Consider the following 17,122-nt stretch of genomic DNA (forward strand, 5'->3'; position numbering starts at 1 on the left):
TATTTGAGCGTGTATGTGCTGCTGCACTGAGCCGTGCATCGCTAAAGTGTTCCTGTCTGACTCTGGCCCAGATGTCGGGCCATGCTTTCATTAGCATCGCCCTCCTTTGAAGGCGGGGCAGTGTCAAGCCTCGCTGCATTACGTGATACCATGTGTTTGTGTGTGAATATTTGGTGTGTGTGTGCTCTCACTGTCTGTCTGGGAGAACAGGGGTTACATTCATTGGTCTCTGCTCCATTGCTGCCAGGGCTGCACACTGCAGGGACTCAGGGTCACAGAGTTCAGACACAAAGTACCTAAAGAGAAAGAGCAGCTTCCCCTGCTTCATCTCAACTAGCACTTTATGATGGTCATGAGATAATGATTTGTGGATGGAGGGCTATTGGATATGCGCAGCCATGCACGTACAGCACACTCACTTATTCTGGAGAATGTCAATCCTGGAGCGCGCTACCTGATCTTAAGCGATACTGCCTTAAAGTGATACTTTGTGATTTTGGCAATGAGGACATGTATCTCCTTCCCCAGAGTCAGATGAACCATTTTTATGTATCTGTGTGTAGCATGAAGGAAGTTATAGGTACAGTAGTTACGCAAGCCAATACTAACTAGCGTTAGGGCAACGACTGGAAGTCTTTGGGCATCTGCTAGCATGCCAAATACCAAAGTATCCCTTTAAGGTGTTCCAGACTTGCACTATATAAAAGCATCCGCACACCAGGACAAGTTTATTTTTATTTTTTACATTGGGATGTTGAGTGGAGGCCAACGAGGTTTGATCTGGAATAGAAGGAGAGGCACAGTGGATGTGTGCTGAAGGAAATATGCGGAAAGTCCCCGGGCGAGGGAGAAGAGAGGAGCTGGACTGTCAGTGTCACCTCCTCTCCTTTAAACCTTCTGCTTTCCCCATCACTCTCCCTCCCTCACCACATTCTCCATCCCTCACCAACTGTTTACACTGCAGATATCCAATGCAGAGAGATGGAATAAATGACTGACTGACATTTTTTGGCCTTCAAGACTATTTCTATGTATTTTTTGTGTTGTATTTTAACCCTTTGTTTAACTACGGAAGTCAGTTAAGAACAAATTCTTCTTTACAATGATGGCCTACCCCCGGCCAAACCCTAACCAGGACGACGCTGGGCCAATCCCCCTATGGGACACCCGATCCCGGCTGGTTGTGATACAGCCCGGGATCGAACCAGATGCCTAAGACCGCTGCGCCACTCGGGAACCCAACACTGTACTAGAGGAAGTTCTTGAAGATTGACTGCTATGCGGGATCGCTTGATTGATTAATTGACACCGTATGGCTGTCAAGGGACAAAATACAAGTGAGCAAAACATATTTCCATTGTGGTTACTCTCATGCCCTCTAGTTAGGGGTCATGGTATGAATTGATGTTTGCAAAAATGGGTGGCTGTGGCCATTAAAGTGGAGGACAACGGTTACCTCAGTGCAAGTCAGTCAGTCAGTCTGTTGTGTGTGTGCTATCGAGAGTGTGACACACGAAGGAGAGGCAGGCCCCTTTCTTAGAAAGCAGAGTGCGTGCCCGGACATATCCCTCTATGTTTATCCATCCGTATCCCAGTCAATTCCAGTCCCCTTTTCCCAGCGCTCCACGACTCTACACCGTCTGATTCCCACATAATGCCGAAGGGCCCTGGCACACAGACACAGTGCTCCACATTCAACCCTACTGCAATTAAGCTGGAATTCCGCCCAATGTCTCTTTCCCCCTTTCCTAGAACGAGAGCTCTCCTAGACAGGCTAATACCCCGGTGGGATTAGCTAATCAAGTGAGAAAGCAAGGCCTCTTATTCAAAGGCCAGGTTTGGATTGTCTGATCACCCTTGGGGCCTTTCGGCAGCCTGGGAGGCAAGGCTAGGTCAAACGCTTCAGAGCTGTTTATATACCAGCGAGTAGATTTAACCTTAATGAAAAATTCAGATGAGATGTCATTGCAGGTGCTGTTTTAGTCGGATTTGAAAGATAAAATTACTGTACTGGTAATTCTACCGTGTTGAAAAATAGACTTGGGTCTTGCCAAGGATTCATATAATCTTTATACATGTCTATCCTGTCGCATCGTAAATCTCTAACCTCTGGCATCCGTAGCAGGAGTTCCAAAGCAGGAGGACAGCCCACCATAACAGCTGACATTACAACACATTGTCAGTGGCTAAAACTCCTTTCTTCAAAATGTAAATGAAAAATTCACCACAGAATGAGAGAGAGAGAGAGAGAGAGAGAGAGGGAGGGGGGGGGGGCTGGGCACAAACTGTAGGTGCATCTCAGTTCCTCAGTTTCTTTTCTGTCCTTTTTTTCAAAGTGACCTCTATTCTGGCCACACAGACGCTTACGATACATGTGTTAAGATAATGTGGCCTGGAAACCGAATTCGGTGCTCACTTGATTAAACACTGGAATTCTGTGCAGTGCCCAGAAATGAGGTTAGCAAATGGGTTTTGTTGGTTGCCAGTTTGGAAGTGCACAAAAGGAAAGCAGGGAGAACACAGTGTCTGCGGCGTTGGCTTCTCAAAGCACTTGATGAATGTTGGTGTACGTCACTCTGGATAATACAAGGTATCTGTGGGCTCCAAATATGGCTGGAGGGGCGCTGTTTGGGGTTGTAATGACATATGCTAAAGTGAGAACCCTGTGCAGGGCCCCTCTCAGTAGGAACACACCTCAGTCTGCAGCTAGTCTGCTGCCTCCACTGCTTTACTGGCAATGAACTCAGTCCTCTGTCTGCCGCATATAGTCCATTGCTGAGAAAAGTCAACATCTCATTCAGCCCTGATACTTCACTGACCTCATCCATGTGTAGTCAGCCAGACCACTGTTCTAAATGCGTTGTTCTACAGACGTGGTATAAATTGTGTCCTATTTCTCCCCAACTTTCAGCACACATCTTCCAACAAACAATAATCAATCAATTAAATGTATTTATAAAGCCCTTTTTACATTAGCCGGTGTAACAAAGTGCTGTTCAGAAACCCAGCCTAAAACCTCAAACAGCAAGCAATGCAGATGTAGAAGCACGGTGGCTAGGAAAAACTCCCTAGAAAGGCAGGAACCTGGGAAGAAACCTAGAGAGGAACCAGGCTATGAGGGGTGGCCTGTCCTCTTCTGGCTGTGCCAGGTGGAGAATATAACAGAACATGGCCAAGATGTTCAAATGTTCATAGATGACCAGCAGGGTCATATAATAATAATCACAGTGTTATTCGAGGGTGCAACAGGTCAGCGCCTCAGGAGTAAATGTCAGTTGACTTTTCATAGCCAATCATTCAGAGTTAGAGTCCAAAACAGCAGGTCCGGGACAAGGTAGCACGTCCAGTGAACAGGTCAGGGTTCCATAGCCGCAGTTAGAACAGTTGAAATTGGAGTAGCTGCATGCACCGGTGGACTGGGGAAAGCAAGGAGTCATCAGGCCAGGTAGTCCTTGGGCTCAGGTCATCTGAGAGAAGAGAGAATGAGAATGAATGAGAGAGAATTAGAGGGAGCATACTTAAATTCACAAAGGACACTGGTTGAGACAGGAGAAATACTCCAGATATATAACAGACTGACCCTAACCCCCTGACACAAACTATTGCAGCATAAACACACAGATGTAGGATCCTTTTAGTTTTTTAGGGCGGGGGGGAGGGCATCCACCACCACCCGACCTCTTCGGGGGATAAATGTCCTCAGATGTAGGATAATCCCGCAGCAACAGGAAATGTGAATTATTATGTGAATTATAATTCATGGACATTACAACCATTATAAGTATTTTTTAAACTCAAATATACTACAAGTTTGCAACAAAATAGTGATCAAATTAAGCTACTACATCTGTATACTACATTTGACACATTTACCTGAATTCCTTACCACCCCACTAAATGTGTCACTACTGAAACACAGTGAAAGAGTTGCGGTTAAGGGGAAAGAATGCATAGTAGTGATCATTTTGATTAACATTCTATTACACATACATTTTATAAATGTTATTTGCATACCAAATTACCAAAATAGTCAAAACATGATTTTTAAACTTGATTTTCAAAATCTTTCAATTGAATTTAGAGAAATATAATCTCTATTGTTCTTTGTGAAATGTTCAGTGTTGATTGCATGAATCTGAAACTTGTTGATTGATTGAATTTATAATATAGTACAAATGACTTTGTGCTATATGAATTTAAGATTGTTTTGGGTTGAATTATTACATATGATGATAGGAATGAATGTCGCAGATTTGGAGACTGACTTGTGGGCGGGACAGCAATTCACACCACTTCTGTAGAATCCCCCATGTACAAATCATAGCACCCTCAGCTACAGCACACTCTATGCTCACATCTATGCTCTAGCTCTTCCCTGCCTGCAAACACATTCAAACAATCACACTCTATGCTCACATCTATACTCTAGCTCTTCCCTGCCTGCAAACACATTCAAACAATCACACTCTATGCTCACATCTATACTCTAGCTCTTCCCTGCCTGCAAACACATTCAAACAATCATACTCTATGCTCACATCTATACTCTAGCTCTTCCCTGCCTGCAAACACATTCAAACAATCATACTCTATGCTCACATCTATACTCTAGCTCTTCCCTGCCTGCAAACACATTCAAACAATCACACATGATGCTCACATCTATACTCTAGCTCTTCCCTGCCTGCAAACACATTCAAACAATCACACTCTATGCTCACATCTATACTCTAGCTCTTCCCTGCCTGCAAACACATTCAAACAATCACACATGATGCTCACATCTATACTCTAGCTCTTCCCTGCCTGCAAACACATTCAAACAATCACACATGATGCTCATGTGAAAATGAAAAGTGCTATATCAAAATAAATACATGTATTATTATAAGTTATGTCTGATCTGCTGGGTCCCTGTCCTTTTGACCCCTAGGACCTCCAGACGTGGAGCAGGCATGTGAGCCCAGCGTGCGTACCTGGAGCCCCAACGCCGGCATCGAGCAGTGGGTTGTGGGGCTGTCTGAGTGCCCCCTGCAGGGTTGCATGCTCCAGCTGGAGTTCCCCCACCCACTAGTACCCGACTCCCTCACCGTGTGGGTCACCTTCTTCAGCCCCGAGGAGATGGCCCTTCCCGCCATCCACAACATCCTGCTCCTGACCGTCAGTGGAAACAACCTCTCGCTGGGTCCTAGTAACGTGTTCTGTGATGCGCCGCTGACGCTGAAGCTGGACGTGGAGGAGGAGGTGTACGGCGTGCAGTTCTTCACCATGGAGCAGCATCTGGAGATTGACGCCACCCTACTGGCGTCCAAGCCCGACTGCCCGCTGTGTCGCCACTGCAAGCCACTCATCCACCGACTGCTGCGTCAGCCGCCATTCTCCCATACCCCCCATGGCGTGCTGTTGAACAACCCTGCCAGGCGATACACTGACAGGTGAGAGACTAGGGTGGTTGGCTGTTTACTGTCAGTTACACGTGACTTTGAATGCGTTGACTGTGTGGGTTGTACTGTATAGGCCTGGTGTAGGTTAATGTTACCTCAGGATTGCTGCGTTCTCTACTTAATAGGTGAGAAATTGTGTAGTAAGCTTTATCTTGTCACACAGCCAATTAATCTGATCCCGAGCCCAATCTCCTCATTGACCCTGTGTTGAGGGAAAACACTCTTATTTTTGCACTAAGTTGTTCTTGGTCAGGGGGTGAACGGAGCCAAATTTAATATGCTGAGGAAAGCACTGCAGCTGCAGGCTGATTTAAGCCTGGGCCTGCAAGCCTGCCTGCCTGTGTCCAGAAGGGCAGCTGATGTGGTCTTCCTGGCCCAGCCTCTGTCTACCCCAGCCAGGCACCAGGGATCTGGGCTGTGGGCTCTGTATATCTCCCCTCTAGAATGGGCCTAAGCCTACCTCCCCGCTCTCTGGCCAGCCCAGGCCTGGGCGGAGTGATATTTTGCACTGGTATAAATAAATACTTTTTACTTAATTTTGTTTTGGGGTCGGAAGAAATGCCTTTTAAAATCCCAAATAAGAAACCTCTATGAAAATGTCTCCTATACATATAAGTGTCATGATGTTTCAATGTGTTCTTTTGGAAGACCCTCAGGCATATTAGTGGGCCATCACCAGTTTGGTGGTTTCAAATCCACTGCCCAGCATCCATTTCTCAAGTCAAAGGTCATTCATTGATAGCCGCATTAGTTTTTTTCCAACTTCCACGGAGTTGCTGGGGAAAACAAATGTCTTGTTGATGGCATTATCTGTGCACAGTTGAGTTTTGTGCTTTGCTTTCATGGAATGTGGTGACTAGATAAAGGTAGAACTCTCTGTGGCATTGCCATGTGTTGTGCCATTTCACTTTCATGCTGTCAGCGTGGTTCACATGAGAAGGAAAATGGGTGAAAAGACACGATAGGGTGAGTATGCCTGTTATGCAAGATAAAGAGGGTGTTAATGCACTAGGCCTATATGATCAGGAATATTTTAGTAAGATAACCTTTTTAACATTAAATCTGTCTTCTCTTGAGATTAAAGTTATATTTACAGTTTTACTGCAAGTTTGTAATTGCCACAATGATATTTGTTCGTCAAATTATGTACTTTATTAGCTCGGCTGCTGTGGACAATTAGGGTAAGGAAACCAATGTGTCATTTTGTAAATTTGGGTGAACTATCCCTTTAAAGGTTTGGCCTGTTAATCAATCACTGTGGGTGGAATTGTCAGGGGAAGGGGGCAGGATGTTTGTGGGTCACAGAGTTATTAGGGTTTCAGACCTGTCAATCAATCACAGTGGGTGGGACTTTGAGGTAAGGAGGTAGATTAGTGATCTAGTTAGAAACACTAGTCAAGTCTACTCTTTCAATTTAATTTATTGTGGCAAAAACAAAATCGAGTGTACTCTTTCATTGTTGTTTATTGGGCCAAAAACCTAAGAAAAAAGGTTGTGTTCTGTCAAGTAAATATGGATTCCCTGTTGAGAAACGATATCAAATTGTTTTTTTATGTTCAGGGGGAGGACCCCCAGATCACCACTTTAGTTTAAGAATGTGAAATGTCAGAATAATAGTAGAGAGAATAATTTATTTGAGCTTTTATTTCTTTCATCACATTCCTAGTGGGTCAGAACTTTGCATGCACTCAATTAGTATTTGGTAGCATTGACTTTAAATTGTTTTATCTCTCTGGGATAGGTGGGACGCAATCGTCCCTCCTGGCCAATAGCCAGGGAAAATGCAGAGCGCCAAATTCAAATAAAATACTATAAAAATCAAACTTTCATTAAAGTTACACTCGTTGTGAATCCAGCCAACATGTTAGATTATTATCTGATGATAGCACAACAGTTAACAAAGAGAGTAGCATATTTCAACCTTGCAGGCACTACACAAAACTAAATAAAAATATAATTCATGCCTTACCTTTGACAAACTTCTTTTGTTGGCACTCCAATATGTCCCATAAATATCACAAATGGTCCTTTTGTTCGATTAATTCCGTCAATATATATCAAAAATGTCAATTTATTTAGCGAGGTTGATCCAGAAAAACACAGCTTACAACTTGCGCAACGTCACTACAAAATATCTCAAAAGTTACCTGTAAACTTTGCCAAAACATTTCAAACTACTTTTATAATACAACTTTAGGTATTTTTAAACGTTAATATTTGATCAAATTGAAGACGGGATGATCTGTGTTCAATACAAAAAGAAAACAAACTGATGCAACTTTTCTGGTCATGCGCCTCTCTCAAACAGTCCACTTCAAGTGACTCTTATTCAAGATGACCGTACTTCTTCATTACACAAAGGAAAAACCTCAACCAATTTCTAAAGACTGGTGACATCCAGTAGAAGCGGTAGGAACTGCAAACAAGTCCCTTGGAAATCTGTTTTCCCAATTGAAAACCCATTGAAAAGACAGTGACCTAAAAAAAAAACGTTTTTGTCCTCTGGGTTTTGCCTGCTACATAAGTTCTGTTATACTCACAGACATGATTCAAACAGTTTTAGAAACTTCAGAGTGTTTTCTATCCAAATCTACTAATAACATGCATATCTTATATTCTGGGGATGAGTAGCAGGCAGTTGAATTTGGACATGCTATTTATCCAAAAGTGAAAATGCTTCCTCCTATCCCGAAGAAGTTTTAACTTGGGTCAAACGTTTTTGTTAGCCTTCCAAAAGCTTCCCACAATAAATTGGGTGAATTCTGGCCCATTCCTCCTGACAGAGCTGGCATAACGGAGTCAGGTTTGTAGGCCTCCTTTTCAAAAAGTGCAAATCAACTCCAGAACAACATCAAAGGACCTTATGAAGATGCTGGAGGAAACAGGTACTAAATTATCTATATCCACAGTTAAACAATTCCTATATCAAGATAACCTGAAAGGCCGCTCAGCAAGGAAGAAGCCACTGCTCAAAAACCGGCTAAAAAAGTCCGACTATGGTTTGCATCTGCACATGGGGACAAAGATCGTACTTTTTTAGCAATGTCCTCTGGTCTGATGAAACAAAAATAGAACTGGTTGGCCATAATGACCATTGTTATGTTTGGAGGAAAAAGGGGGAGGCTTGCAAGCCGTAGAACACCATCCCAACCGTGAAGTACGGGGGTGGCAGCATCATGTTGTGGGGGTGCTTTGCTGTAGGAGGGACTGGTTAACTTCACAAACTAGATGGCATCATGAAGGAGGAAAATTACATGGATATATTGAAACAACATCACAAGACATCAGTCAGGAAGTTAAAGCTTGGTCGCAAATGGGTCTTCCAAATGGACAATGACCCCAAGCATATTTCCAAAGTTGTGGCAGAATGGCTTAAGGACAACTAATCACAAAGCCTTGACCTCAATCCCATAGAAAATTTGTGGGCAGAACTGAAAACGCCTGTACGAGCAAGGAGGCCTACAAACCTGACTCAGTTACACCAGCTCTGCCAGGAGGAATGGGCCAAAATTCACCCAACTTATTGTGGGAAGCTTGTGGAAGGCTATTTAAAGGCAATTTAAAGGCAATGCTACCAAATATTAATTGAGTGTATGTAAACTTCTGACCCACTGATGAAAGAAATAAAAGTTTAAATAAATAATTCTCTCTACTATTATTCTGACACTTCACATTCTTACAATAAAGTGGTGATCCTAACTGACCTAAGACATGGAATTTTTACTAGGATTAACAAGTCCAATACAGCAAATGAAAGATACACATTTTGTTAATCTACCCATCATGTCCGATTTCAAAAATGCTTTACAGTGAAAGCACAACATATGATTATGTTAGGTCATAGCCAAGTCAAAAAAACACACAGCCATTTTTCCAGCCACAGATAAGAGTCACAAAAAGCAGAAATATAGATAAAATTAATCACTAACCTTTGATGATCTTCATCAGATGACACTCATAGGACATCATGTTACACAATACATGTATATTTTGTTCGATAATGTGCGTATCTATATCCAAAAATCTCAGTTTACATTGGCGCGTTATGTTCAGTAATGTTTTGATTCCTAAACATCCGGAGATTTTGCAGAAATTCTCATAATAAACATTGATAGAAGATACAAGTGTTATTCACAGAATTAAAGATAGACTTCTGCTTAATGCAACCGCTGTGTCAGTTTTTATTTAAACTTCTGAGAACGGCGCTAAGAGCCCAATCCAGCCAGAGAAATATCTGCCATTTTGGAGTCAACAGAAGTTAGAAATAACACTATAAATATTCACTTACCTTTGATGATCTTCATCAGAAGGCACTCCCAGGAATCCCAGTTCGACAATAAATGACTGATTTGTTCCATACAGTTCCATAAAGTCCATCATTTATGTCCAAATAGCCACTTGTCATAGCCACAGTGTGTTCAGCCCAGTAATCCATCTTCATGAGACGCGAGCACTTCGTCCAGACAAAAACTCAAAAAGGTCCGTTACACGTCGGAGAAACAAGTCAAACGATACATGGAATCAATCTTTAGGATGTTTTTAACATAAAACATCAATAATGTTCCAACCAGAGAATTCCTATGTCTGAAGAAAAGCAATGGAACGAGAGCTAACTCTGTCGGGAGTGTGCGTCACGAGCCTGAGACACTCTGCCAGACCACTGACTCAAACAGGCCTCATGAGCCCCTCCTTTATAGCAAAAGCTTGAAACAAGTTTCTAAAGACGGTTGACATGTAGTGGAAGCCGTAGGAAGTGCAACTCCATAGACATTGTGTATTTGGTAGGCCAAGCTTTGAAAAACTACAAACCTCAGATTTCCCACTTCCTGGTTGGATTTTTCTCTGGTTTTCACCTGCCATATGAGTTCTGTTATACTCACAGACATCATTCAAACAGTTTTAGAAACTTCAGAGTGTTTTCTATACAATACTAATAATAATATGCGTATATTAGCATCTGGGACAGAGTAGGAAGCAGTTCACTCAGTTCACTATTCATCCAAAAGTGAAAATGCTGCCCTCATCCAAAAGAGTTTTAAATGTCAGAAATTATGAAAAACTTACTTCAAATGTATTTGGCTAAGTTGTATGTAAACTTCCGACTTCAACTGTATATAGCCAAGTTATCGCTACTTGTTGTGTATTTATTATTTTATTATAACGTGTTATTACTTTTCTATTATTTGTTTATTTTATTTTATCGCTGTATTGTTGTGAAGGACCCGTAAGTAATCATTTCACTGTTAGTCTACACCTGTTGTTTACAAAGCATGTAACAAATAAAATGTGATTTGATGTGGAAGGTTGGACTGGTCAGGGGTAATTAGGGACTGGATGTTAAAAAAGTTGGCATCATTATATAATATGCTATATATAATCATTCTTACTTTCAAGGAGTAGGGTATTTGATGCAAGGGTATTTGGTGAAGCATATAAGAGTACTTTTCCATTTGATAAAATTTGCCTACATTATCACGATCTCTTGCTCGCTCGAGAAAAGTAATTTGTGACTGGCTTGCAAATGAAATCCCCTGCATCATTTTCGAAATGATTTTCATTAGTCTACCGATTTGACAATGTAAATAGACCATTTTTCGGGAATATGCCGTTATTCCCCTTTAATTCTCTGCTACTCCCAAAATGTTTCAGGGACATCAAATTATCATGTTGTGTGCATTTCATCAAATGCTCGTCGTCAAACAACTAATAGGTCTAATATTGCGCAGCTCTTGTTATTTTCTCATGTTTGATCCAGACTGAGTTCAAACCTGCAGCAAACCGCACAATGGTACAAATTGATGACGGGCGACATCAGGCACACATCAGGATATAATAAGCCCTCATTGTAAAACACTGAGAAATATAGAAATTAATCGATTGTAAATTAACAAATACAAAAGCTTTCACGGACTGAAAAAAAAAGCATGACCTCCCCCCCAATTCCTCCATGTACCCCGTTCTGTAAATTTCAAAAGGTCCCTTAGGGGTTGTCTGAGAAAAGGGAGGAGGGTTAGGGGGATGACCCTAGTCTTCTGAGACCCCCCTGGCCCATGGGCTAATCCTCTCCCTGACCTGGTTCCTATGGCCTGTCAGGGCTTCAAAGCCCACCTCAGCTCTGACGTGACGGGACCCGCCAGCCCGGAAGGAAGAGGACAGCTGCCCCCTACGGCCCCTTTTCACTGGGAACCCTGCCCCCATTCTGCCCTTCTCCTTCCCTCCTATATCCCCCTATGTTCTCCTATGGCCTTACCCCTGTGGCCCCATGGCCCTGCTCCTCTCCTGTCAAGTCCACTGTTGCTCTAGCCCTGAGAAGACATGCCCTTTCAGATCTATTCAGAGAGCTCTGTTGTTTTCCCAGCTCTGACTGCCTAACTAGGAGGTTTTTGTTTTCTTTTTGCCAGCAAAACAGTTTAGGGATGTATAAAACACTTCTTTAGGTATTTGTGAGAAATAGCTTTGTGCTCCAACATTACTTGTTTTAGATCACCTCCGTGTGCAGATTGTTTTGGGGGAGGTTTTTTGTTTTGTTTGTGAGTTCGGGTTCACAGATACGTGCAAAAATGATGTTTTTTTAAAGAGTATAATACTATGAATGGTTTTGAAGCCTCGTGTTTTGCAATACTAATGTGTACTGCAAAGAAAACATACAACACCCTCTTCTCTCCCCCCTCTCTCCCCCTTCCTCTTCACCTCTCTTCCTACTCCTCTCCCCATAACACACACTCCGTCTCCATTGCCCCCTCCACTCCAACAAAGTCCCACTGTGCCCTGCGTTCCCCCTGACATCCCTTGCCTGCTCTCTCTCCATAAGGAGCAGCATTAGCACTGAGCCTTGCAGAAGCTCTCTAATATGAACCATATTGGTGAGTGGCAGACAGAGGTAGTGGGGGAGGCAACAGCGGGTCCCTGGATGTCTGGTCGTCTCACCTCTTGCTCTGCCTCTCTCTCTCTCTCCTTAGAACCCTTTTTCAAAATTACGACCTGATTTCCCTGGGATAAAATTGGGCAAGATCCAAAAAAAGTGGATTTTGGGGGGATTGTTAAGGTGGAATGTTCAGGAGGGGGTTGTGTTTCTCTGTGGGAGGCTGTGGAGGTGATTCTGGGTTTACTATAATTCTGCTCCCTCTGCCAAAAATGGGCGCTGACCAATTTTACTGTGAAGCACTAAATTGAAGTTCAAAGGTCCATACTGCGGGTGCAGATTCCTCATAGGATTCCACAGGTTGTTATGATAAAGAGGTTTTCTCTAGAGTTCCCACAGTGGAGTTCCACAGATATCTGCGGTCTCCAACCAGACGACGCAACTGTCCAGTGAAAATCTCACCTTTAAAAGTTCATCTTCTGTTAACTTGTACCCAAATAATGTTGTTGACGTGAATTGTACACATATTTGAAACCAAAGCTGAAAGCATAATTTGGAGGGGGGGAAAAAACACTTTAAATAACCCATCTCAAACAGAAAACGCTTGAAATTTGCTTGGATAATGACATTGTTATCTTTGGTCGAGACAGGCCTGTATGTGATTGGTCCAGCAGCCTTTTCCTTTTTGCCAAATTCTCCGGTGGGATAAGGATCCTTCTCGAGACTAGGGGAGAAACGAGTTTATAGCACACAAGCAAGCTAGCTTGCAAGGCAAGCAAACCACAGCTTGCAAGCAAAAAAGGACCAAACCTATGTAACAACTATCTCGCCAGTCACTTCTACACTTACTGGCCAGTTGTTGTTTATTTTAAAACATTTTTAATCCCTTTTTCTCCCCAATTTCGTAATATCCAATTGGTGGTTACAGCCTTGTCCCATCGCTGCAACTCCCGTACGGGCTCAGGAGAGGTGAAGATCGAGAGCGATGCATCCTCCGAAACACAACTCTGCCAAGCCACACTGCTTCTTGACACACTGCTTGCTTAACCCGGAAGCCAGCCACAAAAATGTGTCAGAGGAAACACCGTCCAACTGGCGACCATGCCAGAGTACATGTGCCCAGCCCACCAAAGGAATCGCTAGAGCGAAATGGGACAAGGACATCCCAGTCTGCCAAACCCTCCCCTAACCCAGACGATGCTGAGCCAATTGTGCGCTACCTCATGTGTCTGAATGTGGCCAGCTAAGGTGGCTGCAACACAGGATCGAACCCGGATCTGTAGTGATAGCTCTAGTACTGCTACACGGTGCCTTAGACCGCTGCTCCACTCGGGAGACACTTACCGGACAGTTTAACAGGTACACCCATCTAGTACAGAGTCAGCCCCCTCTTTCCTTCCAGAACAGCCTGAATTATTCCGGGAATGGATTCTATAAGGTGTCTGCAACGTTTGTTGCGCAATCTGTATCAAGGGACCTAACGTGTGTCATGAAAACTTTCCCCACACCAGTACATCACCACCACCAGCCTGTACCAGACAGGATGGGTGCATGGACTCCTGACTCTGTCATAAGCATGACGCAACATGAACCGGGATTCGTCGGACCAGGTGATGTTTTCCCACTCCTCAATTGTCCAGTGTTGGTGATCATGTGCCCACTGGAGCAGTTTCTTCTGTCGTTCTGCACACCCGGAATGTTATTTATCTGTTTGTGGCCAGCCAGTTAGCTTGCATGATTCTTGCCATTCTCCTTCAACCTCTGTCATCAACAAGCTGTTTTCACCCACAGGACTGCCACTGACTGGATGTTTTTTTGTTGTTGCAGCATTCTCGGTAAACCCTAGACACTGTCATACGTGAAAAACACAGGATGGCGGCCACGCCTGAGATACTGGATCCGGCACGCCTGGCACGATGATCATAACGTGATCGATTAGTCTTTCGCCCCTATACCCAGGTCGGACGACCGATTTGCACGTCTGACCTCCCAAAGTTCCTTAGGTCACTCGTTTAGCCCATTCTAATGTTCAATCAAACAGTAACTGAATGCCTTGATGCCTGTCTGCCTTATGTAGCCATCCATTTTTGTGAACGGGGTGTTGTTCCTAATAAACTGGTATTTCAAATGATGTGGTTTGTAAGAGTTGACCTGCTGGCTGTTTAGAAGCAGTTAGCTAACGCTAGTATGCCTAAGTTAGTTAGAATGCCAATGTTAGCTAGCATGCTAACATTAGCAAACATTAGCTAGCTGGCTAGCCAATAAAAAACCAAGTCAAAGCAGATCCTCCACACAACAACCATCTCACCATTCCCTTTTATTTTAAAACTTGTGGTTTGTAACAAAAAGTTTTATGTCAAGAGGAAACCTAGCTAGCTGTTGTTAACTGATATATGTAGCAGAAGTAACTAGCTATCTATGTTCACGACTAGGTTGTTAGATAGCTACTGTAACAACAGAAATATCAGGAATATAGTGACAAAGCAAAGGACAAATAATCAGCCTGCATTTATGGCTGTAATAGTAAAGTGACCTAGTTCCATCATTCATTTCCAAATCCTGAATCCAATCCATCCATCCAATTTGACTTGGTGCAGCCTGGCTCCGTCAGTCTGCCTCAGTGCCCCCACATGGGATCTATTTTGAATATCCAAGTGTTTGCACGTCTCATTGGCTGAGCTGTCAAATTATTATTTATATTTTTTACCAGTATATGCCCAAACCACTCTGTTGTTTCCTAACAGGCCAAGCAGGGGCTTACAGAAAAAAACTGATTTTAACATCTATTTAATTCATATTGTAATTAATTTGAGGTAATATTTAATAAAAAACCTGGAACACTAGACATAGCATTATATAGCTTATTTCAAATACTTTCAAATACTTGAGCAACCTCCTCAAACGTATCTGACCTAGATCTGCCTCTAAGAACATGTATAGGGGAGTTAAAAATAAAATTACTTATCAATTTTTGTTTGACGTCAATGGTTTCCATTGTTATTATTACCATTACTTATACTGTCTTTGCTGATATTCCTACTTTGGCACTGTCCGTATGTTAGGTTTACTCTTCACTGTCTGATTTGGCCCCACTCAACAGTGAATCATTAACGCTAGGCTAGGCCAGTGGAGCTCCTCGCTAAATGACATGTCATCTGAACCATGGGAGTGATGGTGTCATCAATGTGAGACAAACTGTTGGTTGACTGTGTGCCTACTCTGCAGCTTGTTATTGTGCTGAATTAAGGTAATGGAGTTATGTCTTAATTCTTATAATATAATATCGCAGAAAATATTTTGTACCTTCTAATTCAAGAGAAGAGATAGAAGTAGCACTGCCACCAAATCCTTGTGACTCTGAGGCTGTGCTATAGTCATTTTATATTGTAGAGTAAATTGCATGACATTGAGTTGGGCTCAGGGTTTCCCCAAACTCGGTCCTGGTTTTTGACCTAGCACTTCACAGCTGATTCAAATACCCAACTCATCATCAGCTGTGTAGTGCTAGGAGGGGGGGGGGGACTCTGTTCCATTCATAAGAATTAGTGCAATAATATTTAATAGGCAGGAAACCTCAAATGCAGCTGTCACCTTAACAAAAGGTATGCTGCTTTATTTATTGTTCTTCAAAGGATTCGTTGAAGCATTTCTTCAACATCTTAGATTTATCTGGCCTCTTATCTGGCCTCTCATCTTGTCTCACATTAACAGCTGCTAACCATGTGTATGTGACAAATAAAATTGGATTTGATTTAGTCACCTGGAATGTATTTCAGTGAACAGGTGTGCCTTGTTAAAAGTTAATGTGTGGAATTTAGCCAATCAGTTGTGTTGTGACAAGGTTGGGGTGGTATACAGAGATATCCCTATTTGGTAAAAAACCAAGTCCATATTATGGCAAGAACAGCTAAAATTAGCAAGGAGAAACGACAGTACATCATTACTTTACGACATGGAAGTCAGTCAATACGGAACAGTTTAAGAACTTTGAAAGATTCTTGAAGTGCAGTCACAAAAACCATCAAGCGCAAAGATGAAACTGGTTCTCATGAGGACCGCCACAGGAAAGGAAGAGCCAGAGTTACCTCTGCTGGAGAGGATAAGTTCATTATAGTTACCAACCTCAGAAATTGCAGCCCAAATAAATGCTTCACAGAGTTCAAGTAACAGACACATTTCAAAATCAACTGTTCAGAGGAGATGATGTGAATCAGGCCTTCAGGGTCGAATTGCTGCAAAGAAACCACTACTAAAGGACACCAATAAGAAGAAGAGACATGTTTGGGCCAAGAAACACGAGCAATGGACATTAGACTGTTGTAAATCTGTCCTTTTGTCTGATGAGTCCAAATTTGCGATTTTTGGTTACAACCGCCGTGTCTTTGTGAGATGCAGACTAGGTGAACGGATGATCTCCGCATGTGTGGTTCCCACCATGAAGCATGGAGGAGGAGGTGTGATGATGCTTTGCTGGTGACACTGTCTGTAATTTATTTCGAATTCAAGGCACACTTAACCAGCATGGCTACCACAGCGTTCTGCAGCGATATGCAGATTGAAGGAAAAGCAGCTCAGCATATGTGGGAACTACTTCAAGACGGTTGGAAAAGCATTCCAGATGAAGTTGGTTGAGAGAATGCCAAGAGTGTGCAAATGTGTCATCAAGGCAAATAAAGGTAAATAAAAAGGCAAAGGGTGGCTACTTTGAAGAATCTCAAATATAAAATCTATTTTGATTTGTTTAACACTTTTTTGGCAACTACATGATTCCATATGTGTTATTTCAAAGTTGTAATGTCTTCACTATTATTCTACA

General features: G+C 42.7%; 1 protein-coding gene across 1 annotated transcript in view; it reads left to right on the forward strand.

Moving 5' to 3' along the window:
* LOC124006638 (pappalysin-1-like) overlaps nt 1-17,122 on the forward strand; it is a 136,539-nt gene that overhangs the window by 34,380 nt on the left and 85,037 nt on the right. The window contains 1 exon segment of the mRNA XM_046316684.1: nt 4,934-5,435. Coding sequence (XP_046172640.1) covers nt 4,934-5,435 — 502 coding nt within the window.

This window comes from Oncorhynchus gorbuscha, linkage group LG20 (assembly GCF_021184085.1).
Source record: "Oncorhynchus gorbuscha isolate QuinsamMale2020 ecotype Even-year linkage group LG20, OgorEven_v1.0, whole genome shotgun sequence".
In the NCBI taxonomy this organism is placed as follows: Eukaryota; Metazoa; Chordata; class Actinopteri; order Salmoniformes; family Salmonidae; genus Oncorhynchus; species Oncorhynchus gorbuscha.